The sequence below is a fragment of the Erpetoichthys calabaricus genome, chromosome 6, assembly GCF_900747795.2.
Source record: "Erpetoichthys calabaricus chromosome 6, fErpCal1.3, whole genome shotgun sequence".
In the NCBI taxonomy this organism is placed as follows: domain Eukaryota; kingdom Metazoa; phylum Chordata; class Cladistia; order Polypteriformes; family Polypteridae; genus Erpetoichthys; species Erpetoichthys calabaricus.
Window position 1 is genome coordinate 40,883,572 of NC_041399.2, and position 23,577 is coordinate 40,907,148.

General features: G+C 38.6%; 1 protein-coding gene across 6 annotated transcripts in view; it reads right to left on the reverse strand.

The window, feature by feature from the left end:
- Positions 1-10,412: 10,412 nt before the first annotated feature.
- st18 (ST18 C2H2C-type zinc finger transcription factor) overlaps positions 10,413-23,577 on the reverse strand; it is a 262,012-nt gene continuing 248,847 nt past the window's right edge. For all 6 annotated transcript variants that reach the window (XM_028803518.2, XM_051928741.1, XM_051928740.1 and 3 more), the window contains 3 exons: positions 21,954-22,057; positions 13,875-14,018; positions 10,413-11,623 (listed from right to left, as the gene is read on the reverse strand). In XM_028803518.2, coding sequence (XP_028659351.1) covers positions 11,483-11,623; positions 13,875-14,018; positions 21,954-22,057 — 389 coding nt within the window. In that variant the 3' untranslated portion in view covers positions 10,413-11,482. The remainder of the gene's footprint in view (positions 11,624-13,874; positions 14,019-21,953; positions 22,058-23,577) is intronic.

Sequence of the window (23,577 nt, forward strand, 5' to 3'; positions counted from 1 at the left end):
TGCTGTTCCTGTTTCAAGCTGAATAAAAGCTGGTGTTGCTAAAGTACTGAGACTCAGTTTTGTGTTTTGGGGTGCAAGACAAGGACTCACACGTTACAACACACACACGTGGTCACAATGCTATAGTGAACAGTATATGCTCGTATGGATGTTGACTATATGAGTGAGGCATGCCAACTGAGGCCGAGAATGGGAGACGATTACCCACAATCCTGCAGCGAGAGAGAGAGAAGAACCATCAGCTCAGTTGTGATCATGTGACACTCAGCAGACAAAGCATATATGTACTACTCGTATTGCAAGACCTTATTAAAAATTTTAGCTTGTCTTGCAAAACACTCACAAACTAATTACTTGCAATCCAAGGTTTTACTGTATTATTATCAATAACAATAATACTAAAGATGCACAATGTCACACATGGGCACCTGAAGATTACCTTCTAGGCTTAAGACATGGTGTGCCAGTGCTATCAATGCCATCTGTTTTCTCCTCCACACAAGGAGGGCACTTCAGCCACACCCCCACTCAACTAAACCCCGCCCCTTCCAGGCGGGATGGCATCTCTATCCTGCGTGAAAGAGCTCCTCGACCCAGACCTGCTCAAGAGAGCTGACAGCATAGAGAAGCCACTGAGGCTCACATTTCTGTCCTTGGTTTGGACAGTGGCCGTAAATGGAGTGACCTCAACATTTCTTTGGTTCTCCTTGCCCTTATTTGCTCTCCATAGCACTAAAAACAGACTTCCAGTCCTGCTGGTGTGACGCCCACCTACACACAGACATTTCCTTTTTATTCTTCAGTGCATTTTATTGAATTCTTTCTTCAGGTATTTGAAGAATGTCAAGCTGAAGGCACATTGTGTGTGACCAACAAGGCAGTCTTTTCACTAGAAAGAGTATGTCTCTGGTAGTTTCATTCTTTCCATATTTATAAAAAAATTAAGTACAACTGTAAGACAAGCACAAGTTTTGTTATTGGGCAAATGCAGAAGCTGTAGTCAAAAGAGCTAGACCCTGAACTCAAAATACATAACAAAAAAAAAAATACTTTCAGTATTTTGCATAAACACTTTTCTTTATTTTTAAATAAAGCTGAAGCAGTTACCTGAAATCCTCAGCCTTGAATACGTTGGTGGCTAACATTAAGTGATGCATGCCCAGCAGCGAAGTGTTTACACACACAAAATGAGATGTGGCAAAGTAAGATGTCATCAATAAAGTGACCACATTTATGATACATTTATAAAAAACATCAAATTAAAAAAAAGTCTTCTTTTTGAAAACCCCTTCATAAGGTGAATTTTCATAACACAAACACATAAACACCATTTATGTAAATAGAATAAAGTATTAAGAGCTCCCTGACCACAAACAATGACCCCCCACTTTTGCTGAAATATCACCAAAATACAAAAACATTGATAGAATTAGTGGAGTAATAATAACATTAGTCATCCAAACAAACTCCAACAACACATTTTCCTTTCATTAAATACATTTTAATCAAACTGTTTACGTATATTTATAACTTTAAGTTTCACATTCAAAGGGGTGGCCTTTAGATCTTTCTTTTGTTTTTCCAATTATTTCATGATGTGTTTTAGGGAGTGTGTCAATGCACAGAGCGGACGGAGCAAGCCTCCACCTCATCCCCTTGTTCCAAAAGTCAATTTAATATCTAATAAAGTGCTAATGTCTGTGTGTATGTCGGGTCCATCCATCCATTGTCCAACCCGCTGAATCCGAACACAGGGTCACGGGGGTCTGCTGGAGCCAATCCCAGCCAACACAGGGCACAAGGCAGGGTCCCTGCCTGAGCAATCTCCTCTGAGCAATCTCATTGGTCAATTTGGCTTTAGTCTGATTGGTCAGTTTTGCAATGGAGGTTTACATGCACAAAGATAATAAAGAACAGTGTAGAACACTGAATGTCTCCTTCAAACATGTGAAGTATTCGCAAGAATACAAATGATGTTTTCACGGCGGGTAATGGGAGCCCATCTACCAGTTGGGGTAGTCAAAAATAGAACAAGGGGTAAGCAACACACCTCGAGTCAGCAGAACGTGATCAAGAGAGGACACAGCACCCAAAACAGTTTGAGACACACGAGGATAGTGAAGAAAGATGTACGAGGAACGTGGAGGGTACATGTAAGGCAAGAGATATCAAATATCATCCATCCCTCCATCCATTATCCAACCCGCTATATCCTAACACAGGGTCACGGGGGTCTGCGGAAGACAATCCCAGCCAACACAGGGCACAAGGCAGGAACAAATCCCGGGCAGGGTTCCAGCCCACCGCAGTATCAAAAATCAAGTATTTTCAAAATTATTCTATTTATTACTTGTCTTTGTTAGATAATGTAGCTAGTTTTTAAAGGAAAGATGACTACACCACTTCATAAACTATGCTCAAATAATTTTTAGAGCTCAAGAAACAGTTGGACAAAATTAAATTTATAAGCCAACTCAAGACACCACATGCCTGTGTGTCATCCTCACACTAAACTCACTGCATTTAGTATCAGTGTATTTTAATGAGCTTACAATATTTTTGTTTCCTTCTATTCATTTTATTATTTTATTCCTTTTCAAAATGAGATGCACATTCCTGTTATTCACAAAATAAAAGATTGGACATTGAATTATAAATGAGAGATCTTTATTGTCACATGTACTGCACTAGCGTAGTGAAATTCTTGCGCCACAGTTGCAGTGATGTATAAGTAAATAAATACAACAAATAAATAATGCAAGATAAAAAAACAAATAAATAAGAGTTAAAAAACATAACACACAGTAAGATTACACATAAACCAACAGGTGGGTACAGCACACAGTGCAGGGAACGTAAGATCAGGTTACTGAGAGTTCATTGACTTTCTGGCCAGATGAACGCAGAATGCAGAAGTAAAAACAGGGGAAGGAGCTGGATGGCTGTCATCAGAGATGATGGATTCAGCTCTACTCAGACATCTGGACAGCTGCACAGAGAGTCATTTGGAGGAGTTTGCAATCATGGCAGTTCAGGTTACCAAATCACTCCAGGATGCAGGATCCTTTCAATAGTGCAGCGGTAAACATTCACTAATGTTTTGGTTCCTGTTCCAAAATTCTTTAGCCTCCTCAGGAAAGAAAAGCCTTTGCTGAGCCTTTATGAGGGTTCAGGTGATGTTGACTGACCACGCAAGGCAGTCCATGATTATGGACACCCAGGAATCTGAATCTGTTAACTGTCATTGACACGGAGTGGAGCGTGACTGCTTTCATTCTTTCTGAAGTCAACAATGACCTCCTTTGTTCTGCCAACATTAAGGGGGAGGTTACTGTTATGGCACCATACAGTGTGCTCTTTTGCCTCCTTCCTGTAGTCAGGGTTATTATTGTCAGTGATGAGGCCAATTACAGTGGTGTCGACTGTGAACTTGATGATATTGCTGCCCTCATGCTTTGCTACACAGTCATAGGTGAATAGACTGTATAGCAGCCTTGCAGAACGCGGATGTTCGTAAACAGCATGGAGGAGTTATTTTTGCCAATCCTCACTGACTGGGGTCTATTTGTCAGGAAGTCAAAAACCAAACCACAGATAGAGCTGCTCAGACCAAGGTCTCTGAGCTTAAGCACCAGGCTGCGTGGGTGCTTTTCCTTTCCAGATATCCCAGAGCACCGTGCAGGGCAAAGGTGATGGCATACGTTTTGGTAAACATTCTAAATAAAGAATGCACAATGTCATCGCTCTAACATCATTTTCTTTACAGTATACTTAGTTGAAGTGGATTCTGTAAAGTGGTGGTAAGTGCTACTACCAGATAAAAGACCATCACTGACAAAACTGTGGTACACACTTCATTTAAGACTCAAGAAGAGCAAAGTAAAATATCTTATGTTATACTGGCACTCAGCCTGACGAGACAAATCTTAAATAGAAGTAAAGTTGAGCATGCAAAGTTCAGCAACAACCAGGCACTAACTAAAATATAAAAGATGAAGCAAGTGCAGGGTGTAAAATAAGAGTTTCTCATGTTTGAGAAATCCTACAAGTTAAGTCCTCTTTCCGGCTAACCTTTCTTTCCTTTTTTACTTTATTTTCTTTTTTTGGATTACCATTTTCTTTGTCTTTGGATGTATTGTCTCTTTCCTTTTTTTATTCTAAAGTTATTATACATTTTCCAACCTGCTTAATCCAATTCAGGGTCATGAGGTGCTGGAGGATCTTCTGACAGCAGTGGGTGCCAGTCAATCACAGGGCAAAGACATGCAAGTACTGTCATGCATACTAGGCCAGTTTAGTGTCTATCATAAACATGGGGAAGAAAACTGGAGTACCTGAAGAAAAACCTACTCAGTCAAAAGGAAAATGCACAAACTTCACAAGGCCTGTGACTGGGTGTAGGGTTCAAACCCAGGATGGTGGATCTCCATGCTTCAGAAAGTCATCATAATTCTAGGACAAAAAAATAATAACAATTACAATATATATATATATTTTCAATGAAATAAGACAGGTTTTACTTTTTAAGACTTTGCTCTAGTTGTACAGTATATACTCAAATTTGACAGATATGTTTAATCATGATTACTTCTATAGATAACTGTGCCTTTGGGATTTAAGGAGAAAAATTATTCAAATATACAAAATGCCACATTCACCAGAACTTAGAGCTAAAAAGGTACTCCATTAATGACAACGGCAACGATAAAAAGATACATGTTTCAAATCCAGAATACTATTCAATTTTTTTTTTACCATGGTATTAGATCATCTGTGATGTGCACGTAACACAATACGTACCAACTAACCTCTTATGTTTCTTTCTTAATGGGGAAAGGAAGAAATGTCAAACCAGCCATATACCTGTTACCTGTAACCTCTTACCTGTCTCACTGTCTCTATTGTACCCCGCTTATTCAACCCCAGGGACCTCGAAAGACAGGGACTGTCTTAATTTTCACTCATTTGCTTCAACTCAGTTTATGACCAACAGCGGATTCCACAAAGTGTCCTTCGTGCCCTTAAGGAACTGCAGCTAGAGAAGGAATGACAATGCATCACTCTGCAATACCAGTAATCAATAATTGAACAGAGACATCGACTTTAAGTTTCTATTCAATTATGTTTAATGGCATAATAACTAATGGCAGCAAATATAAGCAATACCAATAAGTATACAACCTGGGTGGCTTCATGCGGTCTTCACTAAGTCCCAGATGGCATTTCCCACAAGACATCGTTCATTAGTTATTAATGATATATCCTTAGTTAAAAAGTAAAAGCTGGAGACAAAATTCCTTGGAAAATGTCCTGCAGTTAGTTAGAAAGCAAGCCCCATTTAAATATCTGAGGCTCCATCGAAAGCATCAGACACGCAGCAACCAAACACTCCATCGTTATTAAAACGCAAGTAAAAAATTAACTAATTTTGGAACAAGTTCAACTACAGGCAGCCACTCTTTCCCCACTTTTTACTGAGATTAAGCGTGCACACCTAGCTTACTGTCCGCTAACAAAGGGGCTAATACTTCTACAGTTTCTCAAAACACAGGAAAGCTATCACACAACCTCAGGTTCGATTCCCATGGGAATTGCTCTAAGTTGCAAGCAGTCTGATTATTTAAAACATTCTAAGGTCCTGCTGTGTTTTTCAGCTTTCCCAGAACACAGTTCACTCCTGTTCAGCTTGACAATTCTTTCAGGCCTTGGCCATTTACAGTACCTGAAATCTGTCAAGTGAAAAGGTTCAAACATCCCCCATATAGGTAAAAATCCATTGGCTGGAGAAGGAAATTGTGTGTTAAATCAGAAAATGAAGTAAAATAGGAACTGAAAGAGGGAAACTGCACAGAGGGTGTGGAGTTGGTGGAGCAGAGTTTACTTAATTGCAATAAATATATTAGTGTAATAGATACATTACTGGTGAAAACAAATCCCGTGAAAGTGATTATTTTAATGATAACGAAGATAAAAATATATTAGTGCTGAAGAAAATATGTATTTACAGTGCAATTAAAACAGGGAATGTTATGTCAGGAATACTCACAGCTCCTTGGGTTAAGTAATGGATCACTGTTGCCTGGTCTATAGCTGGAAGTCATGAGCTGTTAGGTGTGAAAAGAAAAAACAGCACAGGAGTTGAAAGACAGAGAGAACAACCCTAGAAGACCAGCTACCGAGAGCGTTTCATTGGCTAATGAAGCTCCTAGGTGTAATTTCTGTAAAGTTGATGACACATTAGGTGACTGGGATATCAAACCCAACAAATACAGTCTCATTGCCTGAAAATGCCAAATTTGACAATTTCAAAGTGAAATGCATATCAAATTAGACAACTGCAAAATGACTTTCCAGCACAGTTTCACATTTTCAAAGTATTGTCAGCGTACCCCTTTTCTGACAGTTAATAATGTGCTGCCTGACAGAGTTGCTCCCTGTGCAAAGGCTTTATAGATACGTCAAGTTCAGATGCAATCTCAGAAAGAAAATAAGAATCTGTTTTTCTTATTTCCCATTCTGTCTTAGTATACAGAACACAAGACATCAGACAGACGAGCCTCTGTTTTCTGCTTGTGTTTTTCAAAACACCTGTACTCCTTATTTCTCAAGGCTGCATTATATGCATTGTACTGCTGGATCTGCACTCATTGGTTCTCTGCTCTCACATGCACACATGTGCTCCCCAATGACTTAAGGCAAAATTAAATCTGTTTGAACTGAGTTGCTGGATATGTCAAAATACATGACTGGAAATAATGGGAATGTGCCACCAACTGCCTCCATCGCACAAAGATTATGTAAAGGAAAGAGTGTGACTGAAAATCACTGGAAACATCATGAAATGTCACGTGGCCTTAAGATCACCTCCGAAAATGCATCAGTGGTTAGAAAATTAAAGGAATCCAGCTAGAGAAGTACAGATATTCCAAATGGGCCATTTTAAGTTTAGAGCTCAGTATTTTATCGTACTCACCTGTGGAATAGTGGGTCCGTGGCTTAACATTTAAGTGGCCCATCTTTAAATAAATAAATAATTGAATATCCGGCTTGATCTCCGTGGGTGTGTGGCGAGAGGCTGGTGAGGTAACTGAGTTCATGTGCATGTGAGGGTGCTGTCTGTCTCAATTACTTCACCAGCTTTCTGCGGTGTAATTGAGGTGCTGTGCCCATGAAGGCATATAAAGGGGGACTCGGGAAGAAAGGGGAATCAAAAAAAAGAGAACACGAAAAGAGAGAGAAATGACAGAGGTTAATGGACTGAGACAAGGAGGGCATGAGTGATCAAGCGAGCCAGTGCTAAAGGAAAGGAAGCAGGCAGATGGGAATGGAGCACTGCGAGAGAAGTGTGTGGCTGATGCTTGAGGGGGCTTCCAGAGCAGAAGCAGCCAACTTACTCCAGACGACTTGCCGTGCAAGTCCAGGAAGGCAGGACGAGTCAGGCAGGGATGCCCAGTGATGTGCCATTGAACACCATGGGATTGGCAGTGGGCGCACGAGCAGGACAGAAGGGTGTCTGCGCCTGTTGGTTTGACGTCTCTCTGGGCTGCAAGAACCGGGCTGGGTAAGCCGGGAGACATCCATTTTAAAGGGGACTTGATTTTAAAGGCCTGTGAGATTTTAACCTTGTTTTACTGGATTATTTATTTGTTTGTTTTTAACCTCCACAATTCAGTTGTTTTTATGGATTATTTATTTATGATGGAAGTTTTGCACTGCACTTTTGAACACTGTTTCGGAGTTTTAAATAAAAGCACTGATGCACTTTTGCACCTATCCCTTGCTTTGTGTGTTGTGTCCTCATCTGATAGTCTCATCCATCGGTTACGTTACTGGCAGTAGCAGGTTGAAGAGGCTCCCCGTAAGGACCCTTTAGTGTGTGGCAAACCAGCACCGTCACATCACCACACGCTCCAGAACCATTCACACCACTGTGGCAAATGAAAGGCTATGAAAGAAATGAGTGTCATGACATATTTCTAAAGCACAAACTTGTGACTTTTTAGTAGTGTGTTTTATTGTCTACAATACACAAACTGTACAACACAACACATTTCAATTTATGAAATAGTAAAATAATGATGAACCTCCAATGTACAAACTATTTGAAACAGAAAAACACATACATTTTTCTTTTTTTAAAAAAAGTCTAATTTACAGTACAGTTTCATTACCATGTAGTTCAACACAAAGTTCAGTGCACAATTACAAAACACATCAAGTACAAACATGGAGAAATAAATATTCTTCACAAAACTTCCTGAGCAAACAATGCATGGCATATAAATTAAATAATAACAATTACAAATAAATAATTATAAAGTTTTGCAATTATCATGAATTTCAACAAAATGCTTGATAAAAGTTCAATATATTAAAATTACATCTTTTTGCACTGTAGCAAATATTTATCCTCATGACAGGTTTGTTAGCTGTACTAGAATTTCTTGAATTAATCTGCTCAATTCTTTTCATCAGCCCTTGCCCAGCCAAACAGAACACTAAGCACATAAGAAGTTGCTAATGATGAGAAAAAATAAGAAGAAAAAAGAGCAAACCAACAAAATAATCCCATGCCTTTATCTTCAAATTAAAACCTAAATAAACAGGGACTTCCGATTCAATATGTGTGGATAACACTGATATTAAAGATTCTAATCTCAAAAAAGCCCAATGCCTAATCATCGGTAATATCTTATTAGAAAAGGAAATCAAATACATACTTACATAAATATCATTTTTTGGCATTCAGTTTACATATTCCCGGTAATGCGTGACAAAGGTTGTGTTAATACTGTCGCCAGCAGCCACTCAGACCAGCCAGCTAGTGACCTTGCTTCCACATTTTTTATTAAAGACATGTGATACTCTGCTGCAGATAAAAGGAATTGAAATCATTCTGAAAGGAGCTATAGTTGACGCAGGCACTGTGTTGAAAGAAATGGTTGATTAAAAATATTACACTTCATAACTTTTGCAGCATTAGATTCTTTCCTGAAGTCAACAAATACAGAAATTTTGTTTTATTTGTTTCAAAATGCTGTCTCTCTCTTGAAGGTGCAAAATTATTCCAAACTACTTACAAAATGATATTTTGAATATTAACAAGCCATGAAAATAAACCACCAATACACTAACGTCTATGGAATTACAAAAGGCTTTAAGCTGGTCTCCTTTACTTAACCTTCGAAAACAAAATGGATTCAATGGTATGGATAACTGATGGAATGTGATATAAATTAAGCAAACTAGAATAAATAAAAAACTAATTAACAATCTTTCAATTTTTGGTTTGTTTGTTTGTTTGTATTTCTTAGAAAATATAAAGTGAAATATTCAAATATGCTCTGAAATTAAGCTAGCATGTAGCCGATTAAATGTTGGCAAAGCCACCATTCTCAGTTAAAAGAAAGTGAATAATAAAAAGCGAATATTAACAATGTTGTCTATTTTAAATGTACTAAACAAGCAAAAGAAATTAAAAAGATGTGATCTGGGAACAGATTTCAATGTTGTCAACCTTTTCTACCCAGGTGAAGTGATTGCTTGTTTTAACGCAGCATAAGAACTGCAGCATTTGAGTTCTTACATGAGGATATCGAATTTCAACCCAAGAAAGCAGCCAGTCTTGTTATGAATTTCTGTTATTAACATTTTAAAGAAATACAGTACCATGACATAACTATATATATATATATATATATATATATATATATATATATATATATATATATATATATGTGTGTGTGTGTGTGTGTGTGTGTGTGTTTATTTCAGATGAGAAAGTGGTCAGTGCTGCTGCATCCTGGGTTCAAATCCCATACCTGCTTGTTGACTGTGTGGAGTTTGTATGTTCTTGCACATACCAGGGACATGCAGGTTCAGTTAGTTAATATGTATATTTCATAGAGCTATTAGTCTTAAAAATGTTAATCATGTAAAGCAAGTTTAATGAATTGATGAATGTGGATGGATTTATACATATATATATATATTTATATAAACTGATGTTTAAAAGATGCAAATTAGTCATTATTTATTTCATGTTTCATAAGAATTTTCAAACATAAATTAAAATAAAAAGGATAACAGCCTTAGGTACCATAATTAATGCTAAAATAAAAATTCACTGTACCTGAATTAAAAATGTATGCAAATCACTCCTTGACAGTCAGAATTAATAATTATAAGCAACTGCTTCAAAATTGAACTTTAAAAACAGTCATGTGTATAAATCAGACGCCACTTAACAAACACTGTGGTCCTACCATACATAATGGATCTTGTTATTTACTCCATGTACACATTTACACTCAGGCACATTTATACTATGCACACAATATTCTGTGTGCACAAAAAGGCAGTTCATGTCCATAAAGTTTACAAAATGAAAAGAAAAATATTAAAAATAAGACTTTATTTTTGCATTGTGCAAGAAGCTTCTGATATTCTCATTGCCTGTGCTAGCAGAGCAGTCCTGTGCTGATCTGATTTGACTCCAGGAAGTCGGTGAGTCAATAATAGGCTAAGGCATGAGATTATCAGGTTGCATTTGGTGAGAAGAACTTTGAGTGAAGACAAAGTTTCTACTCATGTCATTGCCAATTTGAAAGTTGCTGACAGAATCAGTAAAATGTCTGCTAAAACACACATGGAAAGTTATCGATCACTTAGGGCACAGGGAGTTGTGTGGTACACTCTGGAATCAGCAAGGAAATGCAGTTGGTACAATCCAGTTCATCTACAGAGGTGTGCACTGTGCTCATGGACTGCACCAGTCCACACAGCTCGACATCACGTGCAGCTTTTTCCTGCACCAACACAAAGCAATAATACAAATTTTCTACACTGATGTAAAGATGTCAGGCATTAAGAGCCCATTAGAGGGCAGTATTTCACTATAAATTGATGCTAAAGAGGACACACAAATCTTGCTCAAGCCCATAAACATCCATCCGTCCTGTATGCGTGTCTGTTCACTTTGTAAAATATACACAAGCAAGACCGCTGTCTACTGAACTGCATAAAAACTCTTCTTATTTTATAAATATGAACAGCCCATATTCCCGAAAGTTCATTATATTAACTGTTTGCCCCTCAGGAAAGCAGTTACTTAAATATTTCAGAAATAAATTAAAAATTAAATAGCTAATACATTTAATCCAACAATAAATAGTAAAATATAAAAAAAATAACAAATGCACAATTAATTTACAACACACTATAAAAAACTAAGTGCAAAAGGGGAATAATCCACCAAAAAAAATATATCAAGTGAATCATGGTTAATGTCTATTACATTTCACTGCTGGTACTGGTATATATTATATATATGTTTAGTGCAATGTGTCAATTGAAGTATTGAGCTGCATTTGCAAAAGTCTTTTTCTTAAATATGCAACAAACCAGTTCTTTTTTTTTTCATAAGAGTCTTGCTCCTCTGCAGCATTCATAGTGTTGATAAAATTCATGCTGACTAGAAAACTTACACATGAATTCCCTTTATAGCTTGTTTGATACTTTCAAGGAGGGCTTTACATTCAGGTGAGTAGTCGTGCTCCGAATTGTTGTACATGTCTGTCAACGTATTCACGTAGGCTTCAAAATTCTGCTCACTGATTGGCCCCTGTCAGGATATCGAAAATTCAAACATTAATTTTTGATCAGTATATTTCTGTGGGAATGTTGTCTGTACTGTTGCAATAATATTTTCACCATATGGCACAGATCCATCTATCCCTTATTTTAACTAGCTTAAAGCAATATTAGGGCTGCATGGGACTGGGACTTATCTGAGCAGCATGGCGAGAAAGGCAAAAACCAACATTGACATGGCACCAGTCCATCACAGGACACACTCACCACATTCACAGAATGTGGAAATAAAATACATAAAATTGATTACACATTGGGACTCAATTACAAAAACAAACATCGCTGTGAATATAAATCTTAAGGACATCAAGTTCAAAAACAGTGTCAAAGTCATGTGTAGATGTGTAGAGTACAAGGCAAATTAAGTTACAGTGGAGTACAGTGTACAGTTTTGGTTTCCGTATTACAAACACAAAGATGCAGCAGTGTTAGAGAAAGTCCAGAGAGGAGTGACTAAGCTGATTTCAGGACTGCTGGGTATGAAGTATGAGGAAAGATTGGAGGAGTGTATGTAGACTAGTTGTCTAATTAAATGTCATCTCAGGAAGTTTATTTAGAGTCACAAACATATTACAGTATATCCACTTCCAAAAATCACTTTTTTCTGCAACTGAACGTATATGACCATCTCAACCAATCAGTTCATGCAAAACGAACACTTTTCCGACACATCAAAATTCTTAAGTTTACTAATATATTAGGTCATTATGTGTTTTTGACTTATTTTAATATTTAAGATATGAAAGTTGTTTTGATTTTGCATGCATTGTACAATGTCATCAAATATCTGGAAGAAAGATTTCATTTTTGTAGCATTGCTATTGACTTTCATCATTTCAGATTATCTGACTAGAGCTTTGAGGGAGCACCGCGATACAAACATAATTTTGGGAGTGATTCAGTGGATAGCACTCTTGCTCGGTTTTTTAGGCCAGTGACTACATGGATTTACCATGTTCTGTATGTTTTGGGTGTGTTTTGTCTGCGAACAACAGTTTTTCACTGTCATTGCAATGAAGCACTGATTAAATTATAATTGAAATTAGCACAGCATGATATAGTATACATATCTGCAACAGCGTACCTGTGTCTTATGTAGGACCGATTCCTACCTTTTGACTGCTTCTATGGAAATGGGTTCTGACTCGTCAGAACTCTAAACCAGAGTATGTTCGAAAAATGAAGAAATAAATAGATACTATTATTGTCACATTTTAGGAACAGTACATGCATTCATCCAGACATTTTCCAGCTCAATACAATTCAGAGTGAATTTGGAGCCACCTAAGCTGGCAGCATTTGTAGCAGAAACCAGTCCTGGAATGGGCACCAGTGGAAACTGTACACTCAAAATGCTTAAAATCAGTAAGAAGTGTTTTTCATATTACTATTTCACATTTTCTCTCCTATTTTTACCCATCTACAGTTTGTTTGAATTATTTGGATTCATATAGTAATTACAGTACATAAGGTAAGCATTTGCTTATTTAATTAATTTCTTAATATGATATAGTAAGAACAAACACCAATATAAACAGCTTTTCTACTGCATGTTAACCTAATCTAGAAACATCCTCTAACTGGAGGTACCTTATGTTTCTGTGTAGTCTGTACAATATGTAGCAAGAACTTTATTAAGTTTTATTGCTGTGACCAGAACTCCCTGATAGTGGGGAACAATTTATGCTCACCCATTCCTCAGTAAATCACTGGTACAATTACCTTTTCTTAGCTGTCATACAGTCTAAAAACATTCTCTGTACTTTCTCCATGATGCTACTCAAATTGTGGTGAAGTATATTCTGTTTAATATGAGACAAAGTTCTTTTTCAGATTTGATCACATATAAAGTGATCTGAGAAAAAAAAATCTTTAAGAAATGTGAAATTATTGGTATTGCATGGTGCATAATCATATATATAGTTTAAATCCAACTCTTTGGGATAGTCTGATGTATGGAGAGATTTTCCATTTCTTCTACTTGTTTACTATCCTTTTATTATAATTTGATTTACACTGTTTCAGTTGACCTGCCCTAAATGGGACAAGTCAGAAATTCTTAGGACACCTAAAAAGGCCACTATATTTTACAGGTTCAGATTTTATGCTTGTCAAGTACAGTCCATATAGCTTACTTGGGAAACAAAGAGTGTTGTCTGGATTATTTTTTAAACAATCAATATTATTTTTATACAAGTAGCAGCACTGTTAAACCGACTTACCATCTGTGGCAGCTGTATGTCTGCCAGACTGTTGATAAGGGCCTGACTCAGACGCGCTAACTCCTTAAGCAGACTGTCGTTGTGCTGCTCAATCAGCTTGTTTTCTTCTTCAATTGTTTTCAAGTTACATTCCATTGAGGATATCTGTTATTTTGAACAAGAAATACCCAGTTGTTGGTTCGAATTAAAACTACAGCTAAAAATGAAACATTACAACATGTTCTACTGAAAAAAATTAAAGAAACTTGTATAATTATTTTTATTTCTTTTTTAACGACTCTATATTAGACATTTCCAACCAAGCTAAATTACCTAGACATGCAGTCAAGTGTCTAATAAGAATATAACTGATGCAACAGTGGCAGATTTGGCAGGGATATGCAAGCACTTTAAATTAAGTGAATGTTTAATACTTCAGTGAACTATTTTGCAGTTCAATTGTACATGATCTTCTAATAAAAATTCTGTCTATATCTAGGGCATGTCTCTCATATATGTTCAATTTTTTAAAAGCAAGTGGAATGTAAACAGTATAGCACTACTGGCAGTCATACCCATATTAAAGAAAATACCTTATACAGGTTACTCCTTCCTCACAATTCTAACACAATGCCCTTTCCTTTCCTTTCCTGGCCTGTCCTTTCCACCACTCCTCTAGGCAGGTTTTGTCCTCTTCCTCCCAACTCAACCCACCCAAAATGATGTGAGGTGGCTCCATTTATGCAGGACCAGGGGGTACTATCAATGTCAGGATTCTGCACAGGGGAAGCATTTCCAGATCAGGTGGAAGCCACACAACATAGGGACAGCCATTTCCTGCAGCTCCCCCTTGTGGCACCATTGGAACCCAGCTGGGCTGCCCGATGGGACTACACTTTCCTGCATACAGGGAGCATACAGTTGGAAGGCTGTCTCCCCATGTTCAGGCACCACATTGGCCTATACTGTATATAAACTTCTCAAAAAAATTAATGGTACACTTTGAAAACACATCAGATCTCAATAGGAAAAAAATCATGCTGGATACTTATACTGATATGGACTGGATAATGCATTACGAAGAAAGGATGCCACATCGTTTGATGGAAATGAGAATTATTAACCTATAGAGGGCTAAATTCAAAAACACCCCGAAAATCAAAGTGAAAAAAGGATGCAGCAGGATAGTCCATTTTGCCGAAATTTCATTGCAGCAACTTAAAATCTTACTCGGTAGTTTGTATGGCCCCCATGTGCTTGTATGCATGTCTAATAACATCGAGGCATGCTCCTAATGAGATGACAGATGGCGTCCTGGGGGATCTCCTCCCAGATCTGGACTAGGGCATCACTGAGCTCCTGGACAGTCTGAGGTGCAACCTGATGGCGTCGGATTAGAACATTAGAACAATCTAGATGACAACAGGCCTTTCAGCCCAACAAAGCTCGCCAGTCCTATCCACTTATTTCATCCAAAAGTTTTTAAAGTCCCCAATGTCTTACTGTCTACCACACTACTTGGTAGCTTATTCCAAGTGTCTATTGTTCTTTGTGTAAAGAAAATCTTCCTAATGTTCATGCGAAATTTACCCTTAACAGGTTTCCAACTGTGTCCCCGTGTTCTTGATGAACTAATTTTAAAATAACAGTCTTGATCCACTGTACTAATTCCCTTCATAATTTTAAATGCTTCAATCTTGTCACCTCTTCATCTTCTTTTGCTTAGATTGTATAGGCTCAGCTCTTTTAATCTTTCCTTATAATTCATTACCTATAGCACTGGAATCAACCTAGTCGCAATTCTCTGGACCTTTTCTATTGCTGCTATGTCCTTTTTGTAGCCTGGAGACCAAAATTGCACACAGTACTCAAGATGAGGCCTCACCAGTGCATTATAAAGGTAGAGCAGAACCTCCTTGGACTTGTACTCCACACATTGTGCTATATAACCTAACATTCTGGTTGCCTTCTTAATGGTTTCTGAACACTGTCTGGAAGTCGATAGCTTAGAGTCCACTATGACTCCTAAATCCTTCTCATAAGGTGTACTCTCGATTTTCCAACAACCCATTGTGTATTCAAACCTAACATTTTTACTTCCTATGTGTAATACCTTACATTTACTGACATTACATTTCATCTGCCACAGATCTGCCCAAGCCTTTATGCTATCCAATGATATAATGGATTCCAAATTATCTGCTAATCAACCTATCTTGGTATCATCTGTAAACTTAACCAGCTTGTAACTTATATTCCTATCTAAATCATTTATATATATTAAAAATAGCATTGGATCTAGCACTGACCCCTGTGGAATACCACTCTTAACATCAGCCAATTCTGATGAGGTTCCCCGCACCATCATCCTCTGTTTCCTGTGTCTCAGCCAATTCTCCACCCATCTAAAAATCTCACCCTGAACTCCAACTTCTTTTAATTTGATGGCCAACCTCTCATGTGGCACCTTACCAAATGCTTTCAGAAAGTCAAGATAAATATCATATGTTCCACTTTGATCATATCCTTTTGTTGCCTCCTCATAGAATTCCAGCATGTTAGTAAAACATGACCTCACTCTTCTGAAACCATGCTGACTGTTCCTAATAACTCCTGTCCTTGCCAAGTGTTGCTCAATTTTATCCTTAATTCCTTCCATTAATTTTCCTGTGATGCTTGTTAAGCTTACTGGCCTACAGTTGCTTGGATCTGATCTGCCGTGTCACCCTTTTGATATAATAGGATGATATTTGCCATTTTCCAAGCCTTCCCAAAAATATGTGCCAAGGGTTTATATATGTACTCACTAGCCTCCTTAAGAACTCAAGGGTAAATATCATCTGGTCCTGGTGATTTGTTTGATTTCAGCCTATTTAATCTGAGCAGTATTTCTCCCTCTACAATATCCAAATTCCTTAGTACCTCTTTATCAATTCCTTCATCCTACAGGAACTGCCTGCATACTCTCGCCACATGAGGCAGGGCATTGTCATGTACCAGAAGGAACCCAGGACCCACTTCACCAGCATAGGGTCTGACACTGGGTCCAAGGACTTCATCCCGATATCTAATGGCAGTCAAGGAGCAGTTGTCTAGCCTGCAGAGGTTTGTGTGTCCCTCCATGAATATGCCTCCCCAGACCATCACTGACCCACCACCAAACCAGTCATGCTGAATGATGTTACAGGCAGCATAACATTCTCCACGGCTTCTCCAGACCCTTTCATGTCTGTCACATGTGCTCAGGGTGAACCTGCTCTCATTTGTGAAAATCACAGGGTGCCAGTGGTGGACCTGCCAATTCTGGTGTTCTGTGGCAAATGCGGATCGAGCTCCACAGTGTCGGGCAGTGAGCACAGGGCCCACTACAGGACTTCAGGCCCTAAGGCCAATCTCATTAAGTCTGTTTCTGATTGTTTGGTCAGAGTCATTTACACCAGTGGCCTGCTGGATGTCACTTTGTAGGGCTCTGGCGGTGCTCACCCTGTTCCTCCTTGCCCAAAGGAGCAGATACTGGTCCTGCTGATGGGTTAAGGACCTTCTATGGCCCTGTCCAGCTCTCCTAGAGTAACGGCCTGTCTCCTGGAATCTCCTCCATGCTCTTGAGACTGTGCTGAGAGACACAGCAAACCTTCTGGCAATGGCACGTATTGATGTACCATCCTGGAGAAGTTGGACTACCTGTGCAACCTCTGTAGGGTCAAGGTATCGCCTCATGCTACCAGTAGTGACATTGACCGTAGCCAAATGCAAACTCGTGAAAAAACAGTAAGAAAAGATGAGGAGGGAAAAATGTCAGTGGCCTCCACCTGTTAAACCATTCCTGTTTTGGGAGTCGTCTCATTGTTGCCTCTCTAGTGCACCTGTTGTTAATTTCATTAACAGTAAAACAGCTGAAACTGATTAACAACCCCCTCTGCTACTTCAATGACCAGATTAATAGCTCAGAAGTTTCATTGACTTGATGCTATACTCTGATTAAAAAGTGTTCCTTTAATATTTTTGAGCAGTATACAGTGCATCCGGAAAGTATTCACAGTGCATCACTTTTTCCACATTTTGTTATGTTACAGCCTTATTCCAAAATGGATTCAATTTTTTTTTTCATTTTTTCCCTCAGAATTCTACACACAACACCCCATAATGACAACGTGAAAAAAGTTTACTTGAGGTTTTTGCAAATTTATTAAAAACTAGTCATTTAGTCCGTTACAATAACGGGCGCTAGAACAGTAGTGCATAAACATTAGTAGGAACAGTCTATATTAAATGGCAAGGGACTTTGACCTCATTCTTTTTGTTGGTCGTATTTTTCTTTCTTTCAGCCTTTCTTTTGTTGATGTTTACTTGCTGAGCTGATTGTTCTTCATGGGCTGCCGCCGTGTATTGTGTGCCTTTAATTTTCTGTGACAGTAATACTGTCTTGTACGTCCTCTGGCTTGTACGTCTGTAATATACCTTTAATTTTCTCTGGCGGTAATACAGGCGTGCGCGTCGGTAATATGCCTTTAATCTCCTCTGACAGTAATACTGGCTTGTATGTGGCTGTAATATGAGTCACTGTATTGTGTACCTTTAATTTCCTCTTGCAGTAATACTGGTTTATATTTCCGTAAAACGCCTGTAACTTTCTCTAACAGTAATATCGCGCATCGCACCGTGCCCCGCGCATGCGCACTTCACCAGAAGACACACAGACACGGACACCTGGACGCACAGGATAAAGAAACTGAGAAATCACATGTTCATAAGTATTCACAGCCTTTCCTCAATACTTTGTTGATGCACCTTTGGCAGCAATTACAGCCTCAAATCTTTTTGAATATGATGCCACAAGCTTGGCACACCTATCCTTGGCCAGTTTCACCCATTCCTCTTTGCAGCACCTCTCAAGCTCCATCAGGTTGGATGGGAAGTGTCGGTGCACAGCCATTTTAAGATCTCTCCAGAGATGTTAAATCGGATTCAAGTCTGGGCTCTGGCTGGGCCACTCAAGGACATTCACAGAGTTGTCCTGAAGCCACTCCTTGGCTGTGTGCTTAGGGTTGTTGTCCTGCTGAAAGATGAACCATCACCCCAGTCTGAGGTCAAGAGCGTTCTGGAGCAGGTTTCATCCAGGATGTCTCTGTACATTGCTGCAGTCATCTTTCCCTTTATCCTGACTAGTCTCCCAGTCCCTGCCGCTGAAAAACATCCCCACAGCATGATGCTGCCACCACCATGCTTCACTGTAGGGATGATATTGGCCTGGAGAGTCCTTCAGGTGCCTTTTGGCAAACTCCAGGCGGGCTGCCATGTGCCTTTTACTAAGGAGTGGCTTCCGTCTGGCCACTCTACCATACAGGCCTGATTGGTGGATTGCTGCAGAGATGGTTGTCCTTTTGGAAGGTTCTCCTCTCTCCACAGAGGACCTCTGGAGCTCTGACAGAGTGACCATCGGGTTCTTGGTCACCTCCCTGACTAAGGCCCTTCTCCCCGAAATCGCTCAGTTTAGATGGCCGGCCAGCTCTAGGAAGAGTCCTGGTGGTTTCGAACTTCTTCCACTTATGGATGATGGAGGCCACTGTGCCTTTCCAAATCATGTCCAATCAACTGATTTTACCACAGGTGGACTCCAATTAAGCTGCAGAAACATCTCAAGGATGATCAGGGGAAACAGGATGCACCTGAGCTCAATTTTGAGCTTCTTGGCAAAGGCTGTGAATACTTATGTACATGTGCAAAATTTTTAATAAATTTGCAAAAATCTCAAGTAAACTTTTTTCACGTTGTCATTATGGGGTGTTGTGTGTAGAATTCTGAGGAAAAAAATGAATTTAATCCATTTTGGAATAAGGCTGTAACATAACAAAATGTGGAAAAAGTGATGTGCTGTGAGTACTTTCCGGATGCACTGCATATATCTCATATCCTATGTGTAGTTATTATTTTTTTAATTTATTTGTACTGCATTTTTGCCACACGTTCTGAGGAAACACAGAAGTAAGAATTTGTTGTAGTATGAACACAAATGACCATAAACTAGACTTAAATGCAATGTCAAATCATATCTTCTTCAATAATCCCAAAATGATAATTTGTCTTGTCTTTCCATAATAATTTGCCCTGGTTGAGGATTGTATAAAACTCTACTGTATATGGCATTACCCTCTGCTGTTCTATAAATGAGTTGAGTGCTTAGTACTTCTATTTGTACCATAACATTAAAGATTGCCCATATAACCAAAAATCATTTGAAGCTCATAGATACCTGCTGGAATTTTATGTTTTGTCTCCTGTGATAGCAGTCTACGGAGATATGATTTGGGATTTCAAAAATCCTCTATCTCCAAAAGGCTCTACCCCTTCTATGGCAGTAGTAAATGAATTAATGGCTTCTGAAAACTCCACTCTTTGTGTGAACTCCATCCCTGAATAACATCTTTTAAATGGTTTTATCATAGTAAAGTTTTTCATATGGAGGCACATTTGGATAAAAAAGCCTATCCCAGCTCCAGTCCACTTCTGGACAAACTAATGCACACATGCTCACACTGACTCTCCTGCATGGGCATTTTCATATAGCCATTTACCTGGCCCATATATATTGAGGGGGGGTCTGAATGGAAAACCTGAGTGTTCAAAGGACGCCCCAAGCAGATATGTAAAAATATGCAAACTCCACACAGACAACGTCTGGGGGATTTGACCTTATAACCCTGGATTTACGAAATGGCAACACCATTGGGCTGCCCTTTAGTTTACAATTATGCTAAAGTATTATTATTATTTTTTGTATTACTTATGTCTGTCATAGTTTTAGATTGCATGTTGATAAAACCGTCACTATAACATTTTAGATTTTTCTGTCTATTATGCCACAATTAATTAATTAATTAAAGCTAAGCTCCATACTTTATTGTTTTTTAAAATTTAATTTTAAAGGATAGAGCTTGGGTGGTGCAGTGGGTAGCACTGCTGCCTCACAGTAAGGAGACCTGGGTTCGCTTCCCGGGTCCTCCCTGCGTGGAGTTTACATGTTCTCCCCGTGTCTATGTGGGTTTCCTCCGGGTACTCCGGTTTCCTCCCACAGTCCAAAGACATGCAGGTTAGGTGCACTGGCGATCCTAAATTGTCCCTAGTGTGTGGGTGGGTGTGTGTGTGTGTGTCCTGTGGTGGGCTGGCACCCTGCCCAGAGTTTGTTTCCTGCCTAACGCCCTGTGTTGGTTGGGATTGGCTCCAGCAGACCCCCGTGACCCTGTAGTTAGGATATAATGGGTTGGATGATGGATGGGTAGAGCTTGTATTTAGCTTGAGAACACCAGCTTCTCTGGCATTTTATTTAAGTTTTGGCTTTGATTTTATATATTTTAATACTTGAGAATAGTGTACTTACCTTTATGAACTGACCACTGATCTGTCCTGACTGCTCTTTTTGTTGTGTCATGAAATCTTCCACATCAATTTAGTAAAAATTCTAACCCTTAAGTCTACTTTTTTTTATCTGCAACAATCTTAGTTTTGCCATAATTGTAGCTTTAAGGACTAAGATGAATCTATAATTCAGTTTTGATGAACCTATAATCCAGTTTCAAGACAGAGTTTATAGGACCTAGTAAGAGATGCTCTGCTGTATAAGTAAGAACTGCAAGTTGTATCCAATCCATACTTATATCCACATACAAGTTCAAACTCAGCTGAAAATTTAAAACTAAGTTTCCCAAAGACAACTCTTTGCTCAAACTGTCTGATAATACTATAAACTTAAGATGTACAAATCATTCTGTGCAGCTTAATCTACTTGAATCTGTGAATGTACTTTGACAATGTTACTGTAATTTATTTTCTTAGAATACTGTATAATAAAAACAGTTTATTAACATTTTTATTTACAACAAATTAAAACAAAAATTTCTAAAATAAACGAATTTCATCTTTACTACACATCACATACCTCTAATGACTGTTAGTTGATTTCAACAATCCAGTACTATGCTCCTCTGCATGAGAGTAGTGGTAAGGATTCTGTTTATTTGGTGTTAATAATATAGCCACTAACATAAACAAAGCAAACTCCTCCAGCATAGTCCTTTATGTTTCATATAAATGTGTTGCATTTACCTGAGTTTGAAGTTTCATCATGTCGGCCTCTATTTTCAGGTTTGACTCATTCAGTTCCTTAATCTCATCATCCAGATGCTTTATTTCTTCATCATTTTCAATTCCTAAATAAAATGCACAAGTGACTCAAACTAACAAAAATGTATTAAACAATTAAACACAATTTTTTTTTTACCAATGCTATATTTGAAAATATTTATTTTGAATGATGCTACAGTCTTTCATGGCAGCGATGAGTGGAAGGCAGGAAGGAAACAAAGCATTATGTCACTTCATCACAGGGTACACTTGTACATCTCCAAAATCAATGACACTGAGCCAATTTTGACTTATCAGTCAATATGACATCAGGTTACAATTACAGAATATACAAACTCCAAAAGGGCAGCATGGTAGTGCAGTGGTAGCGCTGCTGCCTTGCAGTAAGGAGACCTGGGTTCGCTTCCCGGGTCCTCCCTGCGTGGAGTTTGCATGTTCTCCCCGTGTCTGCATGGGTTTCCTCTGGGTGCTCCGGTTTCCTCCCACAGTCCAAAGACATGTAGGTTAGGTGCACTGGCGATCCTAAATTGTCCCTGGTGTGTGGGTGGGTGTGTGTGTGTGTCCTGCAGTGGGCTGGCACCCTGCCCTGGATTTGTTCCTGCCTTGTGCCCTGTGTTGGCTGGGATTGGCTCCAGCAGACCCCCATGACCCTGTGTTAGGATATAGTGGGTTGGACAATGACTGACAGACAAACTCCAAGAAAAGTGGCACAGGGCAATATGATCTAGTTCTAGTGCATGACTGGGTCATTTGTTTCTTGCTCATGTTGGTATATTTTGAAGTAGAATAAGCATAATTAGCATGAAATAACTTTGATTCTTATTCCAAAACAGAGGTGGGCTAGAAGATATATAGTGCCATGAAAATGGATTTTTTTTCAATTGCTGCATATGTTGTACAGTGAATGTCAATGGATATTCAACCAAAACATAATACTTGATAAAAAAAGGAGCCAAGTCAACATGTGACAACATGTTTACACAAACTTTTATTTATTACAGGAAGTTATTCCACATTTCACCTGAAAAAAAAACCCTGCCAATTTGAGCGTATCCAGCAAAGACATGTCCTAAAATTACTGACCAGTATTTTACAATACTGATAAGGAGAAATTACGACACACTCCTTTTTGTGCAACTGATTTGTGGATTTTAACTCATGAAATGCTTGTTTCAGATCTGCCTCAATGTAAATTTACACCCAATCATTGACTAAGCCTTTCCAAAACTCAACACTTTATTTTCCTTCAACAGTTCTGTTATGGTAGTTTTACTTGTTCTTTTGGATCATGCTGGATCACCCAAGTGGTCTTCAGCTTCACCTCATTTATGGACTACTGTAATTGTCCAGATCATTATTCTGATATAGAACAGAATATACAGTTGTTTTGGATGTTGGTAAGTCATTCAGATCCTGAAGTTGGAAAGAATCCCAAATTTAGAAATGAAATGAAATGACCAACACCATGATTCATACTGTGGAATGCCATATTAGATTTACTCCTCACATAATAAAGCTTGTGTTGGCCACATATTTAGAAACTTAACTCACCTGCCAAAAAACTACTATTCATGACTCTGGGGTA